The 22,142-nt window shown below is 41.6% G+C and overlaps 1 protein-coding gene across 4 annotated transcripts in view; it reads right to left on the bottom strand.

Moving 5' to 3' along the window:
- Positions 1-22,142, bottom strand: part of Adcy2 (adenylate cyclase type 2 Ac76E) — a 196,995-nt gene that overhangs the window by 6,976 nt on the left and 167,877 nt on the right. For all 4 annotated transcript variants that reach the window (XM_065222882.1, XM_065222881.1, XM_065222880.1 and 1 more), the window contains 7 exons: positions 16,110-16,342; positions 15,741-15,967; positions 15,424-15,625; positions 7,451-7,707; positions 7,058-7,220; positions 6,530-6,850; positions 4,982-4,996 (listed from right to left, as the gene is read on the bottom strand). In XM_065222882.1, coding sequence (XP_065078954.1) covers positions 4,982-4,996; positions 6,530-6,850; positions 7,058-7,220; positions 7,451-7,707; positions 15,424-15,625; positions 15,741-15,967; positions 16,110-16,342 — 1,418 coding nt within the window. The remainder of the gene's footprint in view (positions 1-4,981; positions 4,997-6,529; positions 6,851-7,057; positions 7,221-7,450; positions 7,708-15,423; positions 15,626-15,740; positions 15,968-16,109; positions 16,343-22,142) is intronic.

Here is a 22,142-nt window from a genome sequence, read left to right on the forward strand (position 1 = left end):
CCAATGCAATGTTGTAAAAAGAACAATCAATTCGAAGCATTTTTGTTTCATACACCAAATTTCTTATGGTTCATTTTTTTTTAAACAAGCAGGTTAGGGTGGCCCCTAAAAAACAGATTTAGTTGAATAACTTTTCATACGTTCATTTATCGTAAAAACGTTGTTTTGGACACATTTAGAACTTATGATGACGCAACAATGTTGCTATCTTGCTTATATTCACGATTTTTTTTTTGAATTTTCAATATCTCCAAAAAGAGCAAACCGGTTTTCAAATTTTGGATTTCATTTGATTTGGTTTTTTTTCCATTTTTGGTGAAAAAACGGTGAGAGCGTTTTTTTTTACCAAAAACTAGCCATAACTTTTCAAATAAAGAAGATAACCAACTAAGTGGTTCAGCAAAAATATGCGTCATAAAAAGTTCTGAAAGTATTTAAAACAAAGTTTCTTAGAGAAATGAACTTATAAAATGACATTTAAAGAAAGCCGATTTTCTAGGGGCCACCCTAACCTGCTTGTTTAAAATAATCATAAATAATGAACCATATGAGATAAAAATTTGATATCTTAAGCAAAATTGATTATTATATAACTTTTGAGAACACTGCATTGGTCTATCTCAAATATTTAAAAAGTTTGTATTTTCAATGCACCAATTTTATGGACCACTCTAATTTCACTAACATAACAAGATTGGCCAAAAAATACGAAGAAACTTTCCACAGTACTCCATATACCTAAAAGTGATGGTTTGGGCGCAAATATGATTGTCTTCCTAAATACGGATTGGGGACCTTTGTGCACTGGTCCCCAGGGTAAAATGTCTGGTCATAACTCCAAATTGAATCTGATAAGATGCCAATGAGTGGTTTTGAAAAAAACGGACCTTCCCGTGGTCCCAAGGGTCCATTTTCCGGTCACAACTCCCATTTTATTCTGATGAGACATCTATGAGCGATTTCGAACGATCAGAACAGCTCTAAGGATCAGTTTCATGAGTTTACCTCTTTAAGGGATGATTTTTAACCTCTGGAAGGTCATTTCGTGGACCCAAGAGTCGATTTTCCGATCACAACTTCGAATTCATATTAAAAAGATGTCAATGAATGGTTTTGAAAAAAAAAAACGTAGAGTTCTAGGATAAGTTTCATGAATTGACCACTTTAACGTATGTTCCGGATCTTGCGCATATTGGTATCCTGCTTGGTAGTAACCGGTGAAACTTTCTCCAGGACATGATCAAAATCCTGCTTTGTCATTCTTCACGCCGAGCAATCCACGATTTTGTCCATATTGTACGACTTTTCTGCTTAATTCGCCTCTTCAAGATGAGGTACGCTAAAACTGCAGCTATTCGTTTCTTTTTTGTCTAAAGCTATCGGAGTACCCATTTTTGCTCTCCTGCAATTATTTTTTTTATGATGTGCACAGGTTCATTAATCGAACAAAAATGCTCAAAAAAAAATCAATCGTGAAAATTCTATTTTATAGCACTACGTCATAGTTTTCTACTACATAGCTACTATTACGTCATACTTACTTACTTAAGGGTCCTGTGCACCACCAGCGGTGCAAAGGGCCAACGTGAAAGACTTCCATCCTGGGCGGCTGCTCGCTTTTGCCTTGACCTGGGCCCAGGTCAGATTCCTATCGACTTGCTTAATTTCCTTATTGAGGCTCCGCCGCCATGAGCCACTGGGTCTGCCGGATTCCAATCCAGCGCATGCTTGCGTTTCCTCCCCGTCGAAGTGTGTGGTCGACCTACCTCCACTTTCGCTCTCGAATTTCTGTTGCTATCGGTTTCTGATGACATCGACGATGGAGCTCGGCATTCGAGATCCAGTTGTGAGGCCACCAGGCACGAATTATATACCGCAGGCATCGGTTGATGAAGACTTGCAGCTTTTGAGTGTTCTCCGCTGATACACACCACGTCTCGCTGGCGTATAACAACACAGATTTCACGTTCGAGTTGAAAATTCGGATTTTGGTGCGTTGACTTATCTGGTTGGATCTCCATACGTTTCGTAGACTCGCAAATGGCAGCCCTAGCCTTTTTGATTCGTACACCTTTGTCGCTCTTGGTCCTGCCGTCCAACGCTATTTGGCTGCCAAGATATTGGAAACTTTCGACCTTCTCCACTGCTTGCCCCGCTATCGTAAAGTTGGGAGGGTTGCCCGTGTTGATATGCAACGATTTGGTCTTGTTGACGTTGATAGTGAGACCCGCCGCAGAGGAGCGTTCGGCTAGGTCATTGAGCTTACCCTGCATATCAGAGCGCCGTTGTGCTAGTAGAGCAACATCATCAGCCAAATGGAAGTCGTTGAGATGCTCCATGGTGATAGGCTGCCAAAGCAGCTCAAGGTTCGGTACACGGTCAATTGCACCTACCATGATCTCGTTGATTAAGATGAGCAACAGTAGCGGTGATAGTATACATCCTTGTCTCACACCAGCGCCTTCCCGGATAGGGTCGGACAAGGCTCCGTTATGCAGAACTCTGCACGTGAAAGCCTCATACTGCGCTTCTATGAGGTTGACGATTTTATCCGGGACTCCCTTGCGTCTCAGGGCGCCCCACAGATTCTCGTGATTGAGACGGTCGAAAGCTTTTTCGTAGTCAATGAATACCAAATATATGAACTCTTGGAATTCATTGACCTGCTCCAGGATGATGCGGAGCGTGATAATATGGTCCACACAAGATCTTCCGGCACGGAATCCTGCCTGCTGCCGTCGGAGAGTCGCGTCGATCTTCTCCTGTATCCGATTCAGGATAACTTTGCACAGCACTTTGAGAACAATAACATGATGCCTCTCCAATTGTCGCACATAGTCAGATCCCCCTTCTTTGGGACCTTCACTAAGATGCCCTGCATCCAGTCGGCCGGAAAAGTCGCGGTGTCCCAGATATTACAGAATAGTTGATGCAACATTTGTGTGGATAGCATGGGGTCAGCTTTGAGCATCTCCGCTGATATGCGATCGACCCCTGGAGCCTTGTTGGATTTCATGCTTCGGATAGCTGCTTCGATCTCCTGCAGTGATGGGGCCTTGGAATTGACGCGAGTGATGCGCCGCACCCTAGGTGGATCATGCCGAGATGTTTATGGCTGGTTGGCCGTCGAAGCTTGAAGAAGTTGTTCGAAGTGCTCAAACCAGCGTTTCAGCTGGTCAGTGGGGTCGGTAAGCAATTGTCCAGTCGTGTCCTTCACTGGCATCCTCGGGTTCATCCTTGCTCCACTCAGGCGTCGTAAGATATCGTAGAGGAGGCGTATATCGCCAGTGTTTGCGGCTTTCTCCCCTTCGTCGGTCAGGGAGTTCACCCACGCTCGCTTGTCCCGTCTGCAAGAGCGCTTGACTTCCTTCTCTAGAGCCGAGTACCGTTGACGGGCTTCGTTCTTGGCTCCTCTGGTTCTCGCCCGCTCTATCGCGGCTTTTGCTTCTCTACGCTCCTCAATCTTCCGCCAGGTTTCATCTGTGATCCACTCTTTCCTCTGGGTGCGCAGCTCACCCAAGTTAGTCTCGCTTGTTTCTATAAAAGCATTCTTGATGGCCGTTGTTCTTCTACGCTGCCACCTTCTGGAACGTACGCAGCTCGAGTCTTAAGTTCTTCAACAAAAGACCTTTTTACCGCTGGATCTTCAAGACGGCGTGTGTTGAACCGCCGTCCGAGTCTCTCCTCCAGTCGCTGGATCCGCGCCATGTGTAGGCGGATTTCGCCGATGGTCAGACGTGATGTCGGCGCCGCGTTTATTCCGGACATCAAGAAGGCTCCGTCTCCATTTTCGGCTGATGCAGATGTGGTCGATCTGATTTTCGGTATGTCCATCACGGTAAACCCACGTGACTTTGTGCACTGGCCGATGGGGGAAGAGCGAGCCCCCGATCACCATGCCGTTATTGCCACAAAATTCTACAAACAGCTCACCGTTCTCGCTCATTTCGCCGAGACCATGGCGTCCCATGACACGCTCATAGTCGGTGTTGTCGGAGCCGATCTTCGCATTGAAGTCGCCAGTGTAGATCTTGATGTCACCCTTTGGAACCTTATCCACGACGGCATTCAGTTGACTGTAAAAATTCTCCTTGTCCTGTAGCTCGGCAGCATCGGTTGGCGCATAACATTGGATTATGGTAAGGTTACGAACCCGTGTTCTAAATCTGGGAACGATTATCCTCTCATTAACAGGCTCCCACTTGATGAGCGCAGCACTTGCCAGGACGCTAAGTAGGAGACCAACTCCACGATGGCGGGGAGCGTTTTCACCTCGAATACCAGAGTATAGTAGTACCTGTCCCGACGGCAGTTTGTGTTCTCCAAAGTTTGGCCAACGAACTTCACTCAGTCCCAGGATTTCTAGCTTCATGCGTCGCGCCTCGTTTTCGAGTTGTGCCAGTTTACCCTGCTGGGCTAACGTCAATACATTCCATGATCCAATTCGTGTCCGTTGTTTTGCGCTAAAAGTTGTTGCAAACAACTTGTATACAAAGTTTCATGGAAATCGGAGAGGGTAACATTTGATCAATTCGTCAGTTGACGTAGAAATGCTCTACGACGAATAATTGTTTTATTTCGTGTTGTTTTTCGGTATGAATAAGATCTGTTTCACAGCAAAAAATTAATTTTGATATCACATCAAAGTGGATGCACTTCAATCGTGTCAAAAATATTTTGTAATATTACTTACCAAAAAGGACAAAATTATCAATAATACAGTGCATGAACTGACATAACGTTGCTTTTACTGCATTTGTTTATTTTTCTGGCCATAAAAATTACATGAGATTTTCGACATGATTGAAGGGCATCCTCTTGGATGTAATATTAAAACTTATTTTTTGCTGTGTTGCAAATGAAAAAAATAAAATTAAAATTAACCATATTGGCGTATACGTCACTTTGTCGTCGCACAGCAGAAAAGTCGACGAATCTACGTCGTCGGTCGTTGCCCTACCGTTCAATCGAGAATACGTACCAGCTCATTATTTTTCTGCCCGGATGAACATGAAAGTAGAACGTCAGAAAGAAAAACGGAAAAGGTATTATAGCCGAAAAACAGCTCTTGATGATAAATTTCTATTATTTTGTAAGATGTGAGTTGAATGGATTTCCCGTACGTATAAAGAGGTATCGATGTGATAGAGAGATTCTGTGTGTGGATGTTGAGCTGGCGGTGTCCGTACTTTGGCGACCAGAATGGATAAAACATATTGTGGAAAATATTTCGCTGCAAGGTAGGATATTTATGACTTTAATGGATACCGGTTCTACCGACGGAAAGGGTTGTTTCTTTTGCTTTTAAACTGTACGAACGGTTGCTTTTTTATTATTTATACCACCCATTATGGCATTTAGTCAGAAAATAGGTTCAATCTTATCCGAAGAGCTTCTGGGGGACAAGCATGGATGCTTTTATGTGGGAACTGAGAGTGTGTGCCCTTTTTGTAATCCTTTACGTTGACCACTCAATCATTCAAATTATTTCAAGATTTAGCCTTGCTTGGCAGTGGATGCTCCCTTTGGCAAGGTTAAGAAGGGTAAACGCACCAATAGTGGAGGTACGTTAGAGCATTGTGTTCCTATAGTGGCTTTACCCTATAGCGGGTTATGTAGCGTGGGTGAAAAAAAAAATGGAAGATGGAACAAATTGTTGTCCGACGTGTCGCTAGGGAGAATATCTATTCGAGAGTTGGAAAAATACACGATTGATCCAATGGGTCATTAACAAAAAAGGAAAACTAGCTCACATCTTTAAATTTAGATACCACCTGTACTAATAGGAAATTGAATAAATATATAATTATGAGAATGGGGGATTTCATTCAGCCGACTCACGATCTAGGGAAAATATATTTACACCAACCGTAATTTAACTTGTAAGAGTAAGCAAAGTAGCTTACACAAAAAAAAAACGACTCAATTACTTCGTTTTCATAGTTTTTAACACATACTTATTCCGGAAATGGGCTCCATATGAAGAGGTAGGGTTGAACCCCGAGCAAAGTCTGCGATCAAATTGAAAACTAAATTTGATGTTGTGATGTCGCTGATAATAATTACTCAGGTTGCTGTCATTTTAGTCAACATTGAGAGCAAAAAAATCTTCCTGTGATATCACATTGAAAACTAATTCTGCTATCAGTGAGAGCAAACTGAAAATTCAATTTGATGTTCATTTTTCCTGTTGATAACAAAACGAGTATTCAATTAGATGTTCTGCAAAGGCAATAAAAACTGCATATTTCTGAAGAGCAAATGCACAGCAAAGTGAAATCAAAATTTGTTATCAAATTTGTCAATCGCGTAGACTGAAGACAAATTATGATTTCAGTTTGATGTTGATATCAAAATTTGATTACGATTTGCAGTCATCTTCATGCTGGACTTTGCTCGGGACTCTATACCTGCACATTTTTTCGTGCTTCCGATCACGGAAAGAAACACATTAAACTTTCGTGCCGCACTTGCCCGAGAATGAAACTACGCTTGTAAGTAACTATTGATATGATGAGAACAAACTTACCGCTGCACCTTCCTCCTTGCCGGGACGCAGCCCGGACGCAATCATGTACGTGCTACCGATGGTTTTGATCTTTTCGATCCCGCTAAACTTGGGCTTTAGCAGAAGCTTATCAAAGTCGCAGATAATCTCGTTTAGCAACCGCAAGCACTCCAGTCCCTGCTTGTTGACGTCGGTTTCGTCGTAGAACTCCTTGTAGTTGGGTATCGAGGCAAACATCACCGCCACCGAGGAGTAGCTCTCGTGGTACAGCTCCTGCACGGCACGTTCCTTCTTCAGGAAGTGCTGTGCGACGTGGGCGGGAAGGATGTTTTCCAGCAGGATCTACCAGTGATAGTGGTTGGTTCGTTGGTTGGTTAGTTAGAATTGCGACCGTTTGCAAGTTTGTCGGGGGTAGAAGGTAAATGGGAAAGTTACGATTAATTTAAAGTTACCACAGTAGTGGGTTGTGTAAATGTCAAAAGGGTGAAACAATTTTACCAAGCTCTCCCTCTATATAAATTAGATGGAAAAGTGCTCCACGGTATTCACCTTATTGATTCCGCGCATCGTTTCCACTTCTTCCTGTTCGACTTTGAGTTTGGCTTTCCAGAGAAAATCGGTTCGTGAGACGTACTCTCCCTGGCGGTCCAAAGTGTGCAGGACGGACGCTATCAGCAGCAGAAATAGGGCACCCTGGAATGCTAGAGGCCATCTACCAGTGAAATGGGATGCAACAGATAAAAGATAAAGGAAATTAATTAAACCCTAAGAAAGGCACACTGCAGTCAGCTTCTTTAGTTCATGCATCGTTTGATGTCGGGTTTGCGGTGCTATTTAGTGTGCTTTAAAAGCGCTAATTAAAATAGCCTGTTGAGGTTATGATTAAAATGGGGTAGATGGATGATTTGAAACTTGACTGCATTCCCACTGTGCTACACTTACGAATTGTAGAGTATCTGGTAGGTTTCGAAGAGTGAACTCTGCCAGAGCAGCGAGCACTGAACACCGATGAAGAATAGCATCAGCAGCAGTTTGACGATGAAACCTGACTGGAGGAAGGCCGATACGGCTGCCAGACTGATGGCACACATGTATAAATAGACCGGAGCCAACGGCGCGAACTGCACGTCGTACGTGACCGTCTCGGTACCATTGTTCACCAACAGAACGTTTGCTATCACTAGATCGTCGAAGTTTATCTGGAATGTTTTCCGATTGAGTTAGGATATAGGTCGAAGTCGGTGCAATTGGAGTTGGAGGATACATTGTGCAACATATGTGCTATTTTTTTCAGTTTTAGGATTTCTAAGTGCATCTTTTTGCAAATTAATATTGAAGAATTGGCATGAGACGCATTGAAATGAAAAGAAAATTAATTCGTGATTGAAGAAATTGCCGGCAAGAGAAAAAATCTCGAGACTTCGATCAAAAATCAATCATGATTATAAGACTTACATATCTTTTCTAAATATATCTCGAAGGGACAAATAAATTTGATAAAGGTACTGAAACATGATATAGAATTCATTTCCTTCCAAAAGTTTTCAATTTTTGGACAAATTTCTTAGATTTGATAAAATGGGTACACGTTAGGCATACGAACGATAGGGGCTGTCTAAAGGGTGATACGGTCAAAATTTGGTCAAGGGAAAACGCGTGTAAATCGGTGAAATCGTTTATTTAAAAAATCAAATTAAATTTCTTTTTCAAGTTCAATTAGTATAAAATTCAGGAAAAATATTCAGTTAGGCTTCCGCTTTTCCAAATCCGAATTGCCGGGCCTTACGCTTGACCCCTGCCATCAGATTTTGTACAGCCACCTTGTCCACCTTCTTCGCCGCAGAAAGCCAGTTTGCCTTGAACTGCTGCTCGCCCTTAGCAGTTTTTTGGTCTTCTTTAGGTTCCGCTTGACAATAGCCCAGTATTTCTCAATTGGGCGGAGCTCTGGCGTGTTGGGAGGGTTCTTGTCCTTGGGAACCACCTGCACGTTGTTGGCGGCGTACCACTCCATGGCCTTTTTACCGTAATGGCAAGATGCCAAATCCGGCCAAAACAGTACGGAACAACCGTGTTTCTTCAGGAAAGGCAGCAGACGTTTATTCAAACACTCTTTCACGTAAATTTCTTGGTTGACAGTCCCGAAAGCTATGAAAATGCTGCTTTTCAAGCCACAGGTACAGATGGCTTGCCAAACCAGATATTTCTTTGCGAACTTTGACAGTTTCATGTGCTTGAAAACATCTGCTACCTTTCCCCTTCCTTTTGCCGTATAAAACTCCTGTCCCGGAAGCTGCTTGTAGTCGGCTTTGACGTAGGTTTCGTCGTCCATTACCACGCAGTCAAACTTCGTCAGCATCGTCGTGTACAGCCTCCGGGATCGCGCTTTGGCCGTCGTATTTTGTTTATCATCGCGATTTGGAGTCACTACCTTCTTGTAAGTCGATAGTCCGGCTCGTTTTTTGGCTCGATGCACGGTTGTAGACGATACACCCAGCTTATTTGCGGCATCTCGGAGAGAGAGGTTAGGGTTTCGCTTGAAACTACCGGCAACTCTTTTTGTCGTCTCAGCGGCTTCCGGTTTTCGATTTCCCCCCGATCCAGACTTCCTGGCTGTCGACAAACGTTCCTCAAACACTTTAATTACATTTGTAACGGTTGATTTGGCAACTTTTAGCGATTTTGCCAACTTTGCGTGCGAGTAGCTCGGATTTTCGCGATGCGCGAGCAAAATTTTGATACGCTGCTCTTCTTGCTTGGACGGCATTTTGACAACTGAAGAGTGAACTCCAAAATCAAAATAGGAGCAACATTCTACACACACACACCTTCAAAATGAGGGGTGTTCAGGTTTTTTAAATGCAAAATTGAAAGAAATACGTCAAGTTGATATTGACCAAATTTTGACCGTATCACCCTTTATAAACTACGTAGACCATTTTTAGTGACTGGAATAATGACAATGTATTTGCATAAATGTAAGGAAAAATATGGATTAACGATTTTTCTTTATTTGCTGAAAGGATTGCCAATTAAGTGTATTAATTCACTTGACCGAATTATCACACAGCGCACATTGAGGAAAAAACAGCCCAAAATTCCACTTAATTAGACGGTGCACGGTAGGAGTCCTGCAAAATATCCCATCTTATATGCAAAAAATCGGAAAATCGATTGGTGATGGTCCCGTTTAGGGTTGACTTCGGGAAGTTGTTTGTTTTTTCCCGATTTACCCCTAATTTTGGAAGAAAAATATAATTATCATCCAGAAACTGAACTTGGTGCGCTTAGATTGAGACAACGTGAACTTTATCCTTGTAGAAAGAGCTGGGGAGTTGAATGGAGCTAGTTTTACTTTAATCAGACGTCAATAAGTGGTCCATTTTTCCCGATTTCCCTTTGGCTCATAAAAACAAGCTTAACACTCGGAAAGCAGAATTTGACAGGCAAAATATTGAACTTTATGCACTTAACTATTGTACAATTATCCTGGAGATCGAAGTGTGCTCTGCTTCAAAACGGACGCGAAAAAAATCTGCTGTCAAATTGCTCGTATATTATGTTTTCGTCGCGGTTTTCCAAATTGTATCTGAAGATGATTTGCCAGTTTTAAAAATCGATAAGTTTTTTGAAGAATAGTTTTTCTTTTATGGTCGAAAGAAGGTTTTTTCCAAGTGCATTTATGACCGGTATTCCGATTACACGGGAAAAAAAGAGTTCCCATATTCGTGAACCACAGCCGTGAACCATAGTTCACGGTGTATATTTGAGAAAATTTTGTTCTGGATAGTTGGCCGTGATTTTTAGTTCACGGTCCGTTCCCGTTTTCGGACAAACAAGAATCCAATTTTGTGCAAGATTAGCTTGTGAGGCCACCGAAGTTCCGCTTTATTAAACCAGTTTTATCACTATTTGATCCGGAAAACAGCCAGCGCTGTTCGGTAAGAAAATGTCTTCGGACGAGATGATGCGCAAGAACCAGTGGGCTCTGAATAAAGCGATACGGGATTTGGATCGGGAGAAGATGAAAATGGAACAGCAGGAAAAGAAGATCATCGCCGACATCAAAAAGCTGGCCAAAGAAAATCAGATGGATGCGGTCAAGATTATCGCTAAGGATCTGGTCCGGACGCGACGGACTAAACATAACCACGAGCAATGACGAGGAACTGTATTCCAAACCTCATGATAAACAAGGAGCGGATGCACCCAACGAAACTTTTAAGTGCAAAAGAATCATTATCAATATAGGAGAAAATTCGGTAAGATCCTTCTATTGTATTATTTTATGATTCTTCAATATTGTACAAATATTCACACATTACACACAACTGCAAATAGTAAATCGGAGCGTTTGGTACGGTATGTCCGCGCATCCTTCCACCCCTGTAGATTCAAGAAATGATCCCATTCATTTCCAAGAATCATCTTTGCGGCAAATACAACGCAGTAGGCCTGGCCGTATTGATGTTTATTTAATATCTCAGTTATGCTGTAAACATCCATTAGACAAGACAAATGATTAGACCTCATCTAACCTAATCATTTTCCAGGATGCTTTCTCGTACTGGCTGCGTTTGTATTAGATTAGATTAGATTAGATTAGATTAGAAAGTGATAGTGAAAGTCAATTAGTGAAATTGATACTGCACGGATCTTTGTGGAAGATATACGGTAACTGCCTCCAATCACATATCCCTTCCTTTGGTTTTTTTTTCCGTCGATCTTGTTTTCCGTGCTGAGCACCAATGCTACCGACGTGCCAGGAAGGCAGCTCCCACACCTGGACCCTACCTATCGACCCATCAACTCATGAACCGGGGACCAACGGCTTTACTTCCCATCCGAAGGAAGGCGTGATCAGAGATGTTATGCCTCAGAACATCCCGGCGGCGCCGACTGGTATTGAACCCAGGCCTGCTGGGGTGAGAGGTAATCACGCTTACCACTACACCACCGGCGCCGCTAATCACATATCCCTGATAGTCCACTTCGTTTTGTTTTTCAGAAATTGAGATTTCTCCCAATTAAACTGAATTCTATTCTCGGCAGCCACTTTCAACACTTCTTCCACAATCTCGATATTCTCTTTTTCGGTTTCGGGCGGAATGATCCACATAAAATCATCAGACGACCACTCCTTCTCAGGTCACGGAAAACATCGGCCACAAACCGGCTGAAGCTCGCTGGACTGTTGCACAATCCGAAGGGAGTCTGTCCCGTATGACTCACGAAACTGGTATACTTCTGACTCGGCGCGGCGCTTCTACTGGCACATGACCAAATGAGTTCTTCTCAACGGTTTATGTGAACAAATTTACTGTGAATATTTTTCCTAGAAAGACTTTATGTTTGTTTTAGACGTTATTTTAATCAGAAGTGACGTATCCGTGCTTCAATTTATTGATTAAAAAAAAAAAATGTAAAATACGACATTTTGAAAAAAAAAATATATAGAGGAAATGGCTCTAGTGTTGGCATATGGATCTAAGATTGGGGCAATCGCTAAAAATCTGCTATTTATCAATTTTATCCAAGGTTGCAAAGACTCATTTCAGCTAAAATAATGTTTTTCGGAATAATAAAACCAAAAGATGGTATGATGGCATGTTTTACTTGTAACTTACAAGAAGAGGTTACAAAGTATGCGTTGGAAACATAAAACCTGTAAATTTTGCTTTCTATGAGTCACAATCAGCGATTTGCTGATCGCTGAGTGAGTGAGTGAGTGAGTAAGTGAGTTTGTGAAAAATCGCTGATTGTGACTCTCATGAAGTGAAATAAACAGGTTTAATATGTCAAACACATTCTTTGCAACCTCTTCTTGTATCATACCAATTCAAAATATGGTCATGGCATCTAATTATTATATAATTAAAAAAAAAAAACATTGTTTTAGCTGAAATGAGTATTTGCAGCCTTGTCTAAAATGGCGGCGTACGGTTTCATAAAAAGTGAGAAATACTGTCAAATTTCCATCAATATAGATATTTTTGGAATTGGGATGATGTCCAGAGACCGGAATTGGATATCTGACGCCATTTTTAAGTCCAAGATGGCAGCCTCCGGTTTCAGAAGCAGTGTCAAATACCCTACAATATGTGTATTTTCGGAACGGGGATGACGTTTAGATGCCAGAAATTGATGTCATTTCGGAATACAATATGGCGGTCAGTGGTTCAGAATAAGTGCCAAATACTCTACAATATGGGTATTTTCGGAATGGGGACGACCGGTAGATGCCGAAAATTGATGTCCGATGTGGAATCCAAGATGGTGACCATCGGGTTCAGAAAAGTGCCAAATAATTTGCAATATGGTTATTTTCAGAACGGGGACGACGTGTAGAGGCTGAAAATCAATGTCCGACGCCTAATTGGAATCCAAACGGTGGCCATTGGTTTATAAAAACCTGTGAAATGCCTAAAATATGGATATTTTCGGAAAGCGGGCAACGCATGAAGGCCGAAAGTCGATGATTGATGCCATTTTGGAATGCAAGATGGTGGCCATCTGTTTTAGAAAAAATTGTAAAGTATTATAAGATATAGTCGCTATCCTGAATTTCAAAATGATATCAGAGCTACACCCCGATTCTAAAAATACCCATATTTATGGGTATTTCACAGTATTTAAATCAGTTCCAATTTTTGGCATCTACCGGTCGTCCCCATTCCGAAAATATCCATATTATAGAGAATTTGACATTTATTTTGAACTACTGGCCTCCATATTGGATTCCGAAATGGCGTCAGACATCTATTTTTGGCATCTAAACGTCGTCCTCGTTCCGAAAATACCCATATTGTAGGGCATTTGCCACTTCTTCCGGTTTCTGAACATTACCCCAATTCCTAAAATACCCATATTGATGGGTATTTGATAGTATTTCCAACTTTCTATGAAACCGGAAGCTGCCATCTTGAATTTAAAACTGGCGTCAGATATCAATTTTTGACCGCTGGACATCACCCCGGTCCCAAAAATATACATATTGATGGGTATTTGACAGTATTTCCCATTTTCTATTAAACCGGAAGCTGCCATTTTGGATTTCAAAATGGCGTCAGATATCAATTTCCGGCTTCTGGACATCAATCCGATTCCAAAAATAGTCATATTGATGGGTATCCGGATAATTTTAACTCGGTTATCATCCGGTTTAAAATTTTCCGGATAGGGATAGGGATAATATTCAATGATAGATTGAATAATGGATAATGAATAGGTATAATTTTGATGCCTGCAAATGATATCAGAATGTGGTTTAAGATGGATTTATATTCGTCGATATTTAGTTTTGCATTATTAACTTGGTTTTTAGCCGAAGGCTAGTTCATCATGACAATTCGACAAAAAAAACTTGTAGGTACTCAAGTCCGGCTAATCCTCTGCTGGCTCACGCGCGCATATTCACACAGATATTTTCCGATCTCGATCGGGGTTTTAAGAAGCTTCTTTGTAAAACGGCAGAAAAACACAAGAAATTTACGCGGATTTCGGAATTTACGCGGTTTTTTACGCGGATTTCGGAATTTACGCGGTTTTTTTACGTGGCACGTATCCCCCACGTAAAAAGCGACTCCAGTGTAATTTGAACTCCCATCCAGAGTTATGTACTTTAGCTATTTGTTTGTATTACTTCTGCCGCAGAAGTGTTCGGAAAAACTCAAAAACTCAAATCTCATGCATGAGTTTATGCGCCTATGAGTTTTGCCTTGCAAAATTCAACGTCGCAAAAATCACAGATGAGTTTTCAGGTTCAAAAATTCATTGCTTTATATTTTGGCGTTATTCATTGTTATAACTATTGTTTGTGCATCAGGGGTTGGAAAACTAACACAACATGCATAGGCATGATATCAATTGACGTTTGAGTGGTTTTTATGAGTTTAAAGCTGGAATGATTTTTCGGCGTTGTGAGTGTGAGTGCGTGAATATGCATGAGAATCTCAAGCGTGAATTTTGTTTGCCGCATTCGCACGCGAGTTTATCTAGCAGGGAGGCTCAATGAATGAGATTTGAGAATGATTTTCCGAACACAAGTTCTGCGTGAAGTTAACGATTTACATAGTTCAAGATGCTAATTTCAAATAACAGACTAAAGTGGCAATTTGTATACGATAGATGAGAAGATGAAAGTAAATAGTTGATGGTTCCGTTAGAGTAAATTCAGTTTCTTACAAAATTAGTTCAAATATTGGGATGCTAATCACAAGCCGTTTGAGCACTGTGGAGCAAACATTTCAAAATTTGCATCAGTCTAGTATGAATTCATATAATTTTACCTAACTCGATAGATTGAACGTTCCATTTGATTCCTTTAGGTAGTTTCACAATTGTTATGCTATGCTAATTAGAGTTTGTATAGCCAGTTGAACCTTATTAAATTAATGATTAATGAATTTAGTTAGGAAATCTGGATCATTAAAATCGAGCTAAGAAAAGAGACAAAAGTCTCCATAATACAGATCAAACAAAAAGGAGTTACGTGGGGGCATTACAAGAGCAAGGCTTCCAAGAAGAATGTGAAAAGTCATGACTCGAGAAATCTAATCTGAATCAAGAAATAATTGAATTTTTCTTACAGAGCGCCTGGTTATTTCAGCAAAAATTTAGTGTTGCCAAAAAATGGAACGGGTTATTTTGAAATTTAATTTTCGATTTCGTTGATTATGGACCACCGTGAGTCATTTTTCTGACACTCACGTTATTAATAATTAATCTTTTATTAAAAACTTTAACCACAAGGAGTAAAAATACATTATTTTCAGCATCCATACGGTTTTGGTACGGTGCCAAAATCTAACGGGTAGTGTAATGCAATAAGTTAGATGGTATCGAATGACAAAGTTCTACGTTAATTGTATTGCACAATGTATCCTCAACTCCATCCCATCAAACAATTTGCTACTTACCACACTAAATATGGCACATGCCGCTATCAGCGCTGTCGAAATTAGAAATATTGCTATCCGAAGAGACCGATTGGCGGCAATCACCTGACCGGGACCGGTGGTACCGGGCGATGACAGATCCGACATCTGATGGTTGCTTAAATATAAAAATAGACCTAACGCTACGGTAGTTGCGCTCAGCGAACCAATAACGACTACATTGCTGAGGGATGAGCAAAAATGAATAGGAGAAAACAAATCACAAACCATTAATCACTCGCCGCTTCTACTGGGAACGTGAGAAAACTTCGTGATGAGACATTTCTTTGCTATCTTACCTTTTAAATACTACTATTTGTATCAGTCCAATTGATAAGAACAAAATAAACGTACAGATGAGATCATACCGGAAGCTGGCGTCCGGTTGCGTGCGGTACATGGCCTCGCGGGTAGAATTCCGGTACCACATGGTCACTGGTTGCAGTTCCTTCGGTGGGCCCCAGCATTTGCACTCACTACAGTGGCCATCCTCCGGCAGCAGGTTGGACTCGATCATGGCGATGCTCTGTAATAAAGCAAATTGATGGGAATTAGAAACACACTTCTAAATATTCGCTCAATTTCAGTGCCATCATTACGACACGTTAATGATTGTCTTTTTTTTTGCACTGCTACTGCCTATTGCTTTATTTCATCATCACACTTACCGCCAGCCCGATGTTTTTCGCCATCTTCGAGTCCGTAATGTTGGCAAACGGTTTGTCCGCACCCCAACACTCGACATATTTGGTCATTTTCGAGGACGGTCGGTTGCGCATCAGTGGCCCAGGTGTGGCCACCATCGGCGACCGGAGGCATTCGATATTGGTAATCGACATTTTCCGCATGTCGCCGAAAATAGAACTGGAGGACTTCCGCCGCTCGGCAAATGCCATCAAGCCTGCGGGTGCGTAAGAGGTGGAATAATGGCGTTTCAGAGGAAAAGTAATTACAACTTGTTAAATGGATGAGTGCAGTAAAAGAGGGGTGGGTGGTGGCGTGGTATGAGAACGTAATTGATGGTAGGTATCACGCATTTCTTTGAAAATGGCATAGATCAACGGACTCGTAACAAATAGCGCTATTTATCTATAATTGTTCATGTGGGCCAGAAGAAGAGACGGATCAAAACATTTAAATAGAAACCAAAAACAATTCGAGCAATTGCTCGGGGTATGTGAAACCTTCAATACCCCATAACAATATATTTACGATCTATGAGATTGAAAGTTTATTTTGAGTAGAATTTTTGATTTGATACCAAACACTGTTGAATGCTTTTTCTATGTCTAGAAGAGCAACTCCAGTTGAGTAGCCTTCAGATTTGTTTGAACGAATTAAATTGGTAACTCTTAAGAGTTGAATGCCTATGGCGAAATCCAAACTACAACAATTACGTTGGTCTGGATGTGAAGCATCATTCTATTAAAAATCATCTTTTCAAAAATTTTAGTTATTGAAGAAAGCAAACCTATTGGACGGTAGCTTGAAGCTTCAACTGGATTTTTTATCCGGCTTCAAAATTGGAACAACTTTTGCATTTTACCATTTATCAGAAAAGTATGCCAAATGGAAACATCTGTTAAATAGTTTTACCAAAAAATACAAGGTACTCTCTGGTAGTTTTTGATGAGGATATAGAAAATTCCATCATCACCTGGAGGTTTCATATTTCCATTTTTAATTAGTAATAGATTTTAATTAAAAAAAAAATCCCGAGACAAAATATTCAGATAATTCCGAGAAATCTGATTCTAAATAAGACTAGTAAAACCCAAACAGAAATTATGGTAGCTCTCGAATTGCTTAACAAGTTTCTTAGCTTTTTCGAATTTGTGATCAAAATTTTACCATCTTCTTTAAACGCTGGAAAAGGCTTTTGAGGTTTTACAAATTTTTTGTGAGCTGAGTTCAAAAGTTATGTTCCCCAGGACAGAGAATCGCTTTTTAATTTATTTTTACAAATCCTGTCAGTTAACTTTTATGGCAGGATCGCGTGTTCTTCGATATTGCCTCCTATGGACATTTTTCAGACGGATCAAAAGCTGAAGATCATCGTCTATTATAATTGAATCGAATTTACCTCGCAATTTGGTACTGAGGCTGCTCTTGCTTAAACTATTGAAGTAGTCAGGTTCAATAGGATAATTAATTTATTTTTTGATTTGCAAAGGAATGTTTGGATCGAAGTTATATTCCATAAATGTTCGATATTGCTCCCAATCAGCTCTATGGTAATTGAAAGTAGAACTGTTGGAATTAGAAATTATTTCTTGGGATATTTCAAACGTTACTGGAAGGTGATCAGAACCGAAGTCAGCATGGGTAACCAATTGGCTACAAAGTTGGCATGCATCAGTTAAGACCAAATCAATAGAAGAATTAGCATATCAGTAATAATTTCAATTAATGAGGAGTTTAGGAGCAGTAATGCTTCCTTAGTCAAAAATGTCTAAATTTCGGTTAGAATTATGTTGGCCAGTATTTTAATTTGTACCAGCTGAAATAGCAGCATAGGATAGCATTTTACCATTTACTCGCTGAACATTGTTAGCAGCGAGGGGAGCAGGTATAGGTGAAGAATTTGAAGCTGGGGTTATATTTGTACTTACGGGTACTAATGTAGAATTTGTTCCTCGTTGACCGTTGTAAACAGCAGAATAATTTGTACCTGTCGAGAACGTGGAGCGATTCTTACCTGTCGCTTGGAACGAGATTTTAGGATCGCTTTGCGAGTCTTACATTCCCAAAAATTGCATTCATGGTTTTCACCACAATTTGAACATATACATTTCTTCGAATCTTCCTTCGTAGGACAGTCGTCCTTTGCGTGAGAGGAATCACCATAAAGTATGCATTCAGTTGGCATGTAGCAATTTTTTTCCTTGATCCCATCCGTGGCACTTACGGCACTGGGTGAGGTTTTGGAAATTTCCTCCAGTCTTTCTGAAGTGTTCTCACTTCACTCGGACATGGAGCATAAGGCTAGATTTTTCTAAGGCCTTAAGGTTGTTTAGCTCACTAGACTTGAAGTGAACTAAATAAAAATAATTAGAAATCGGGAATCGCCAGGGCGGGATTTAATTTTACAAATGCAAGTAATTTTGCCAGTTCATCTTTGATCTGATCCAGGAATACACCACTAAGCAGAACTTTCAAGACAACCATGAACACACGTTCAGTTTTGGTGTCGTAAGTAAAACAAATGGTGCTGCTTCTCAATAATACACCTGAGAAGACGTTTGAATCCGTCCAAGGTTTCAGCCAATACACGACATTCACACCGACGGCCAACTTGCAGTGAAAACTTGAATTTCACGAAGTTCAAAAGTTCCGTGCGAAGAGCATGGACATCGAAACTAGTTATCACAATAGGGGGGAACTTTTCTTTCGTAGCAGTAAGCCGGGAAAGTTTATTAGAATTTTTCCTGGATGCTGGATCATTCACATCATTCGTGAGCAAATCAAATTGATTGCTCAAATTAATTTCATCAGAAGGAAGATCAAGAGATTGCCCGTTTCTTTTGCGCTTAGGCACCATGGCGGCAGTAAAACGTTTACCCAAATTGACCTCCAAGCAGATTATTATAAGAATCTGAAGCATCGAAGAGGAATTTTCCAAATGGATATCAAAGCAGGATTACTTCGGGTAGGGTCCAAACAAGGATCGAAGAGGAATAAGAGTCGAACAAGGTAGAACATCAATATACAGGTATATTGAGCGCTGACAAGTGTTGTTTAAATTTGTTGTAACTTTAGCTAGCTGTAACACTTCCTTCAGCAAAAAGCAAATAGATCCGAACGGCAAGAGAGCACGATGCGGACTGACTGCCCGAGTTATAGTTTTTGAAAGTTCAAGGCATTGCGAAAAAATAGTAGAAATTATTTTGACCTAGATCAATGTAGCCTGGGTGAGTTGCGGCACTCAGAGGAAAGAGTGGATAATGGATGTAACATGGAGGAAGTAGCGAAAAGAAGCAAAAGCCATGAGACAGCAGGCGAGAACCATATGAGCCAAGAACGAAGCCCGTCAACTGAACATGGCTTTAGAGTATGAAGTAAAGCGCTCTTGTAGACGAGTGAGTAAATGGGCTGGACTTCCTGGCTGACAAAGGGGAGATAGCCGTTGAAGCGTTGGTTTGAACACTTCGAACAATTTCGGTAACCAACCAGCCATCAATATCTCAGCATAATCCGCCTAGGGTGCGATGCAGGAGATAGAAGCAGCTATTCGAAGTATACAATCTAATAAGGCTCTCGGGGTCGATCACAGATCAGCAGAGATGTTCAAATCAAGAACTACTTTGATCAAATTTACGAAGCAATAAATATTACGGATGTTCCGAATCTTTCGGTGGGCCACTTAGAACCAATGACTGGCTAATACATCAAAATTGACCATTTACTACATTCCATATAGTATCAGAACAAATCAAAGCCTGATTTGATAAAATTTACACAGTAATCAATTTAACAGATGTTACGAAGCTTCTGGTGGATCATCTGGTTAACGTTCGGAGCCAATGACCAGTTAATATATCAAAAATCACCACTTGTACCTTTGCTCCCCTAAATAGCCTCTCGAAAAGCCGGAATAAAACCGGAACCACTTGGATAATCTGTTCCAACATTCAGTAGACCATAATTTAGAATATTTTTCTACTCACTGTGAAAATTTCAGCCAATTCATAGTGAAACAAAAAAGTTATACCCATGCAAATAATGCTATTCGTATGCCTGTTCGCAAAAATAAAAACTTCACCAAGCGCGTTAGGCCCTCCCCAAAAGTAAAGCAGGTGGTGTTTATCCGGTCTTCAGCCAAGATATTTCCAAAGGTCAAGGGTTCTACATTTTGTACACGAATTAAATCGACTAACTATAGCACCACCTAGAGCCGCAAATGTGAAAGTGACTCGTTCCTCCATACATTCTGTCGATTTTCCCCATACAAAATTCAAGTCCTTTGAGTGAGGGGTTCCCGTGAACCAAATGTATTTAAATTTTGGAAGGATAGACCTCGTCATCGGCAGTGAAGCCTTCTGGGAACTCCATACTGGTCGGAAGATGTCATAAGGAAATGATCTTCCATGGTTGACTGAAATACCATTCGGATGGGCTGTCGCTGGGACTGCATCCAGTCAGTCAAAATGCATTCCTCGGATCTGCAATCTTTCGACAAAGGACGATCCTCTAGAAACCGCACTCCTGAAGTTCTGGGAAATCGAAACCATCTTCGATGGTCCTATCTGTGGAAGAAAATCGCTGTGAGCGACACTACACAGCGACCACTACTCGTGATCCATCTGGGAGGTACATCGCCAGTCTTCCTCGAACTGAAAATCCCGAAGTTGTCCTAGGAAGCTCCCGGGAAATCGCAGATCGTCGTCTTCGAAGCATCGAAAATCCTGCTGCCAAGGATGCATACCACCGCTTCATTGACGAGTACCTCGAATTAGGACACATGAAGAAGCTTGACGAACCGCTAGACGATGACATTCCTCATTGCTACATCCCGCACCACGCTGACTTCAAGGAGTCCAGTACAACAACGAAGGTCAGGGTCGTATTGGAAGCGTCGTGCAAGACGTCGTCGGGATATTCACTGAACGACACGTTATTGGTTGGTCCAGTCGTTCAGGAAGATCTTCTAGCACTGGTGCTGAGGTTTCGCATTAGCTTCGTTGCTATGGCTGCCGACGTGTAGAAAATGTATCGCCAAATGCTTCATTTCGCCAGCGACCGAAGATTCCTACCAATCCGCTTCAGGAAGAGCCCCACCGATCCGATTTCCACCTACGAACTGCAGACAGTCACCTACGGTACTGCGTCTGCTCCGTTCTTGGCCACGAGGACTCTGCAACAAATCGCTCTAGATAAATTCAGCTGCTGTAGAAGCGGTCATCCACGATTTCTACGTCGACGATTTTCTGTCTGGTGCCGACGAGGTAGAATCTGCCATCCAGCTTCGCAAGCAGGTAACAGAGATGCTCAGTGCTGCTGGATTTCCAATCTAGAAGTGGGCATCAAATATTCCTGAGGTTCTCCAGGACGTTCCTCTTAAACCTCTACACGACCTACAAGATGAGCCAGCAGTTTCATTTCTCGGTCTCGTCTGGGAACCATCGAACGATGTACTTCGGTTCAAAGTCCAGCTACCACTTCCTGCTGCGATCCTGACGAAGCGTAAGGTGATGTCTTACATCGCTCAAATCTTCGACCCGCTTGGTCTCGTGGGTCCTACGATCGTTGTCGCCAAACTGTTCATGCAGCGTTTGTGGGCCTTGAAGCAGAATGGTGAAGATTGCAAATGGGATACTGCAAGCTGCAAGAAGAATGGAAGGATTTCCATGCTACTCTCCATTTATTGAGTGAAGTTCGTGTTCCACGATTCGTCTCACTGCCTAACGCTATTAGCATTCAGCTTCACTTCTTCGCCGACGCCTCCAAGGGAGCGTATGGGACCTGCTGTTACGTGTGGGCCGAAACTAGGGACGGTGTTTCGATTCAACTTCGGACGGCCAAATCCAAGGTTGCGCCATTATCCAGTCGGCATTCGATAGCCCGGCTAGAACTCGCAACTCTACAAGAAGGTGAATGTTGCCCTGAAGATATCTGCCACTGCTTTCTTCTGGACGGATTCTACCACCGTTCTCCAATGGTTACAATCATCGCCTAGCCGTTGGAAGGCATTCGTAGCGAAT

Source organism: Ochlerotatus camptorhynchus, unplaced genomic scaffold (genome assembly GCF_037179485.1).
Source record: "Ochlerotatus camptorhynchus isolate MF236.1 unplaced genomic scaffold, CSIRO-AGI_Acam_v1.1 ptg000180l, whole genome shotgun sequence".
Classification (NCBI taxonomy): domain Eukaryota; kingdom Metazoa; phylum Arthropoda; class Insecta; order Diptera; family Culicidae; genus Ochlerotatus; species Ochlerotatus camptorhynchus.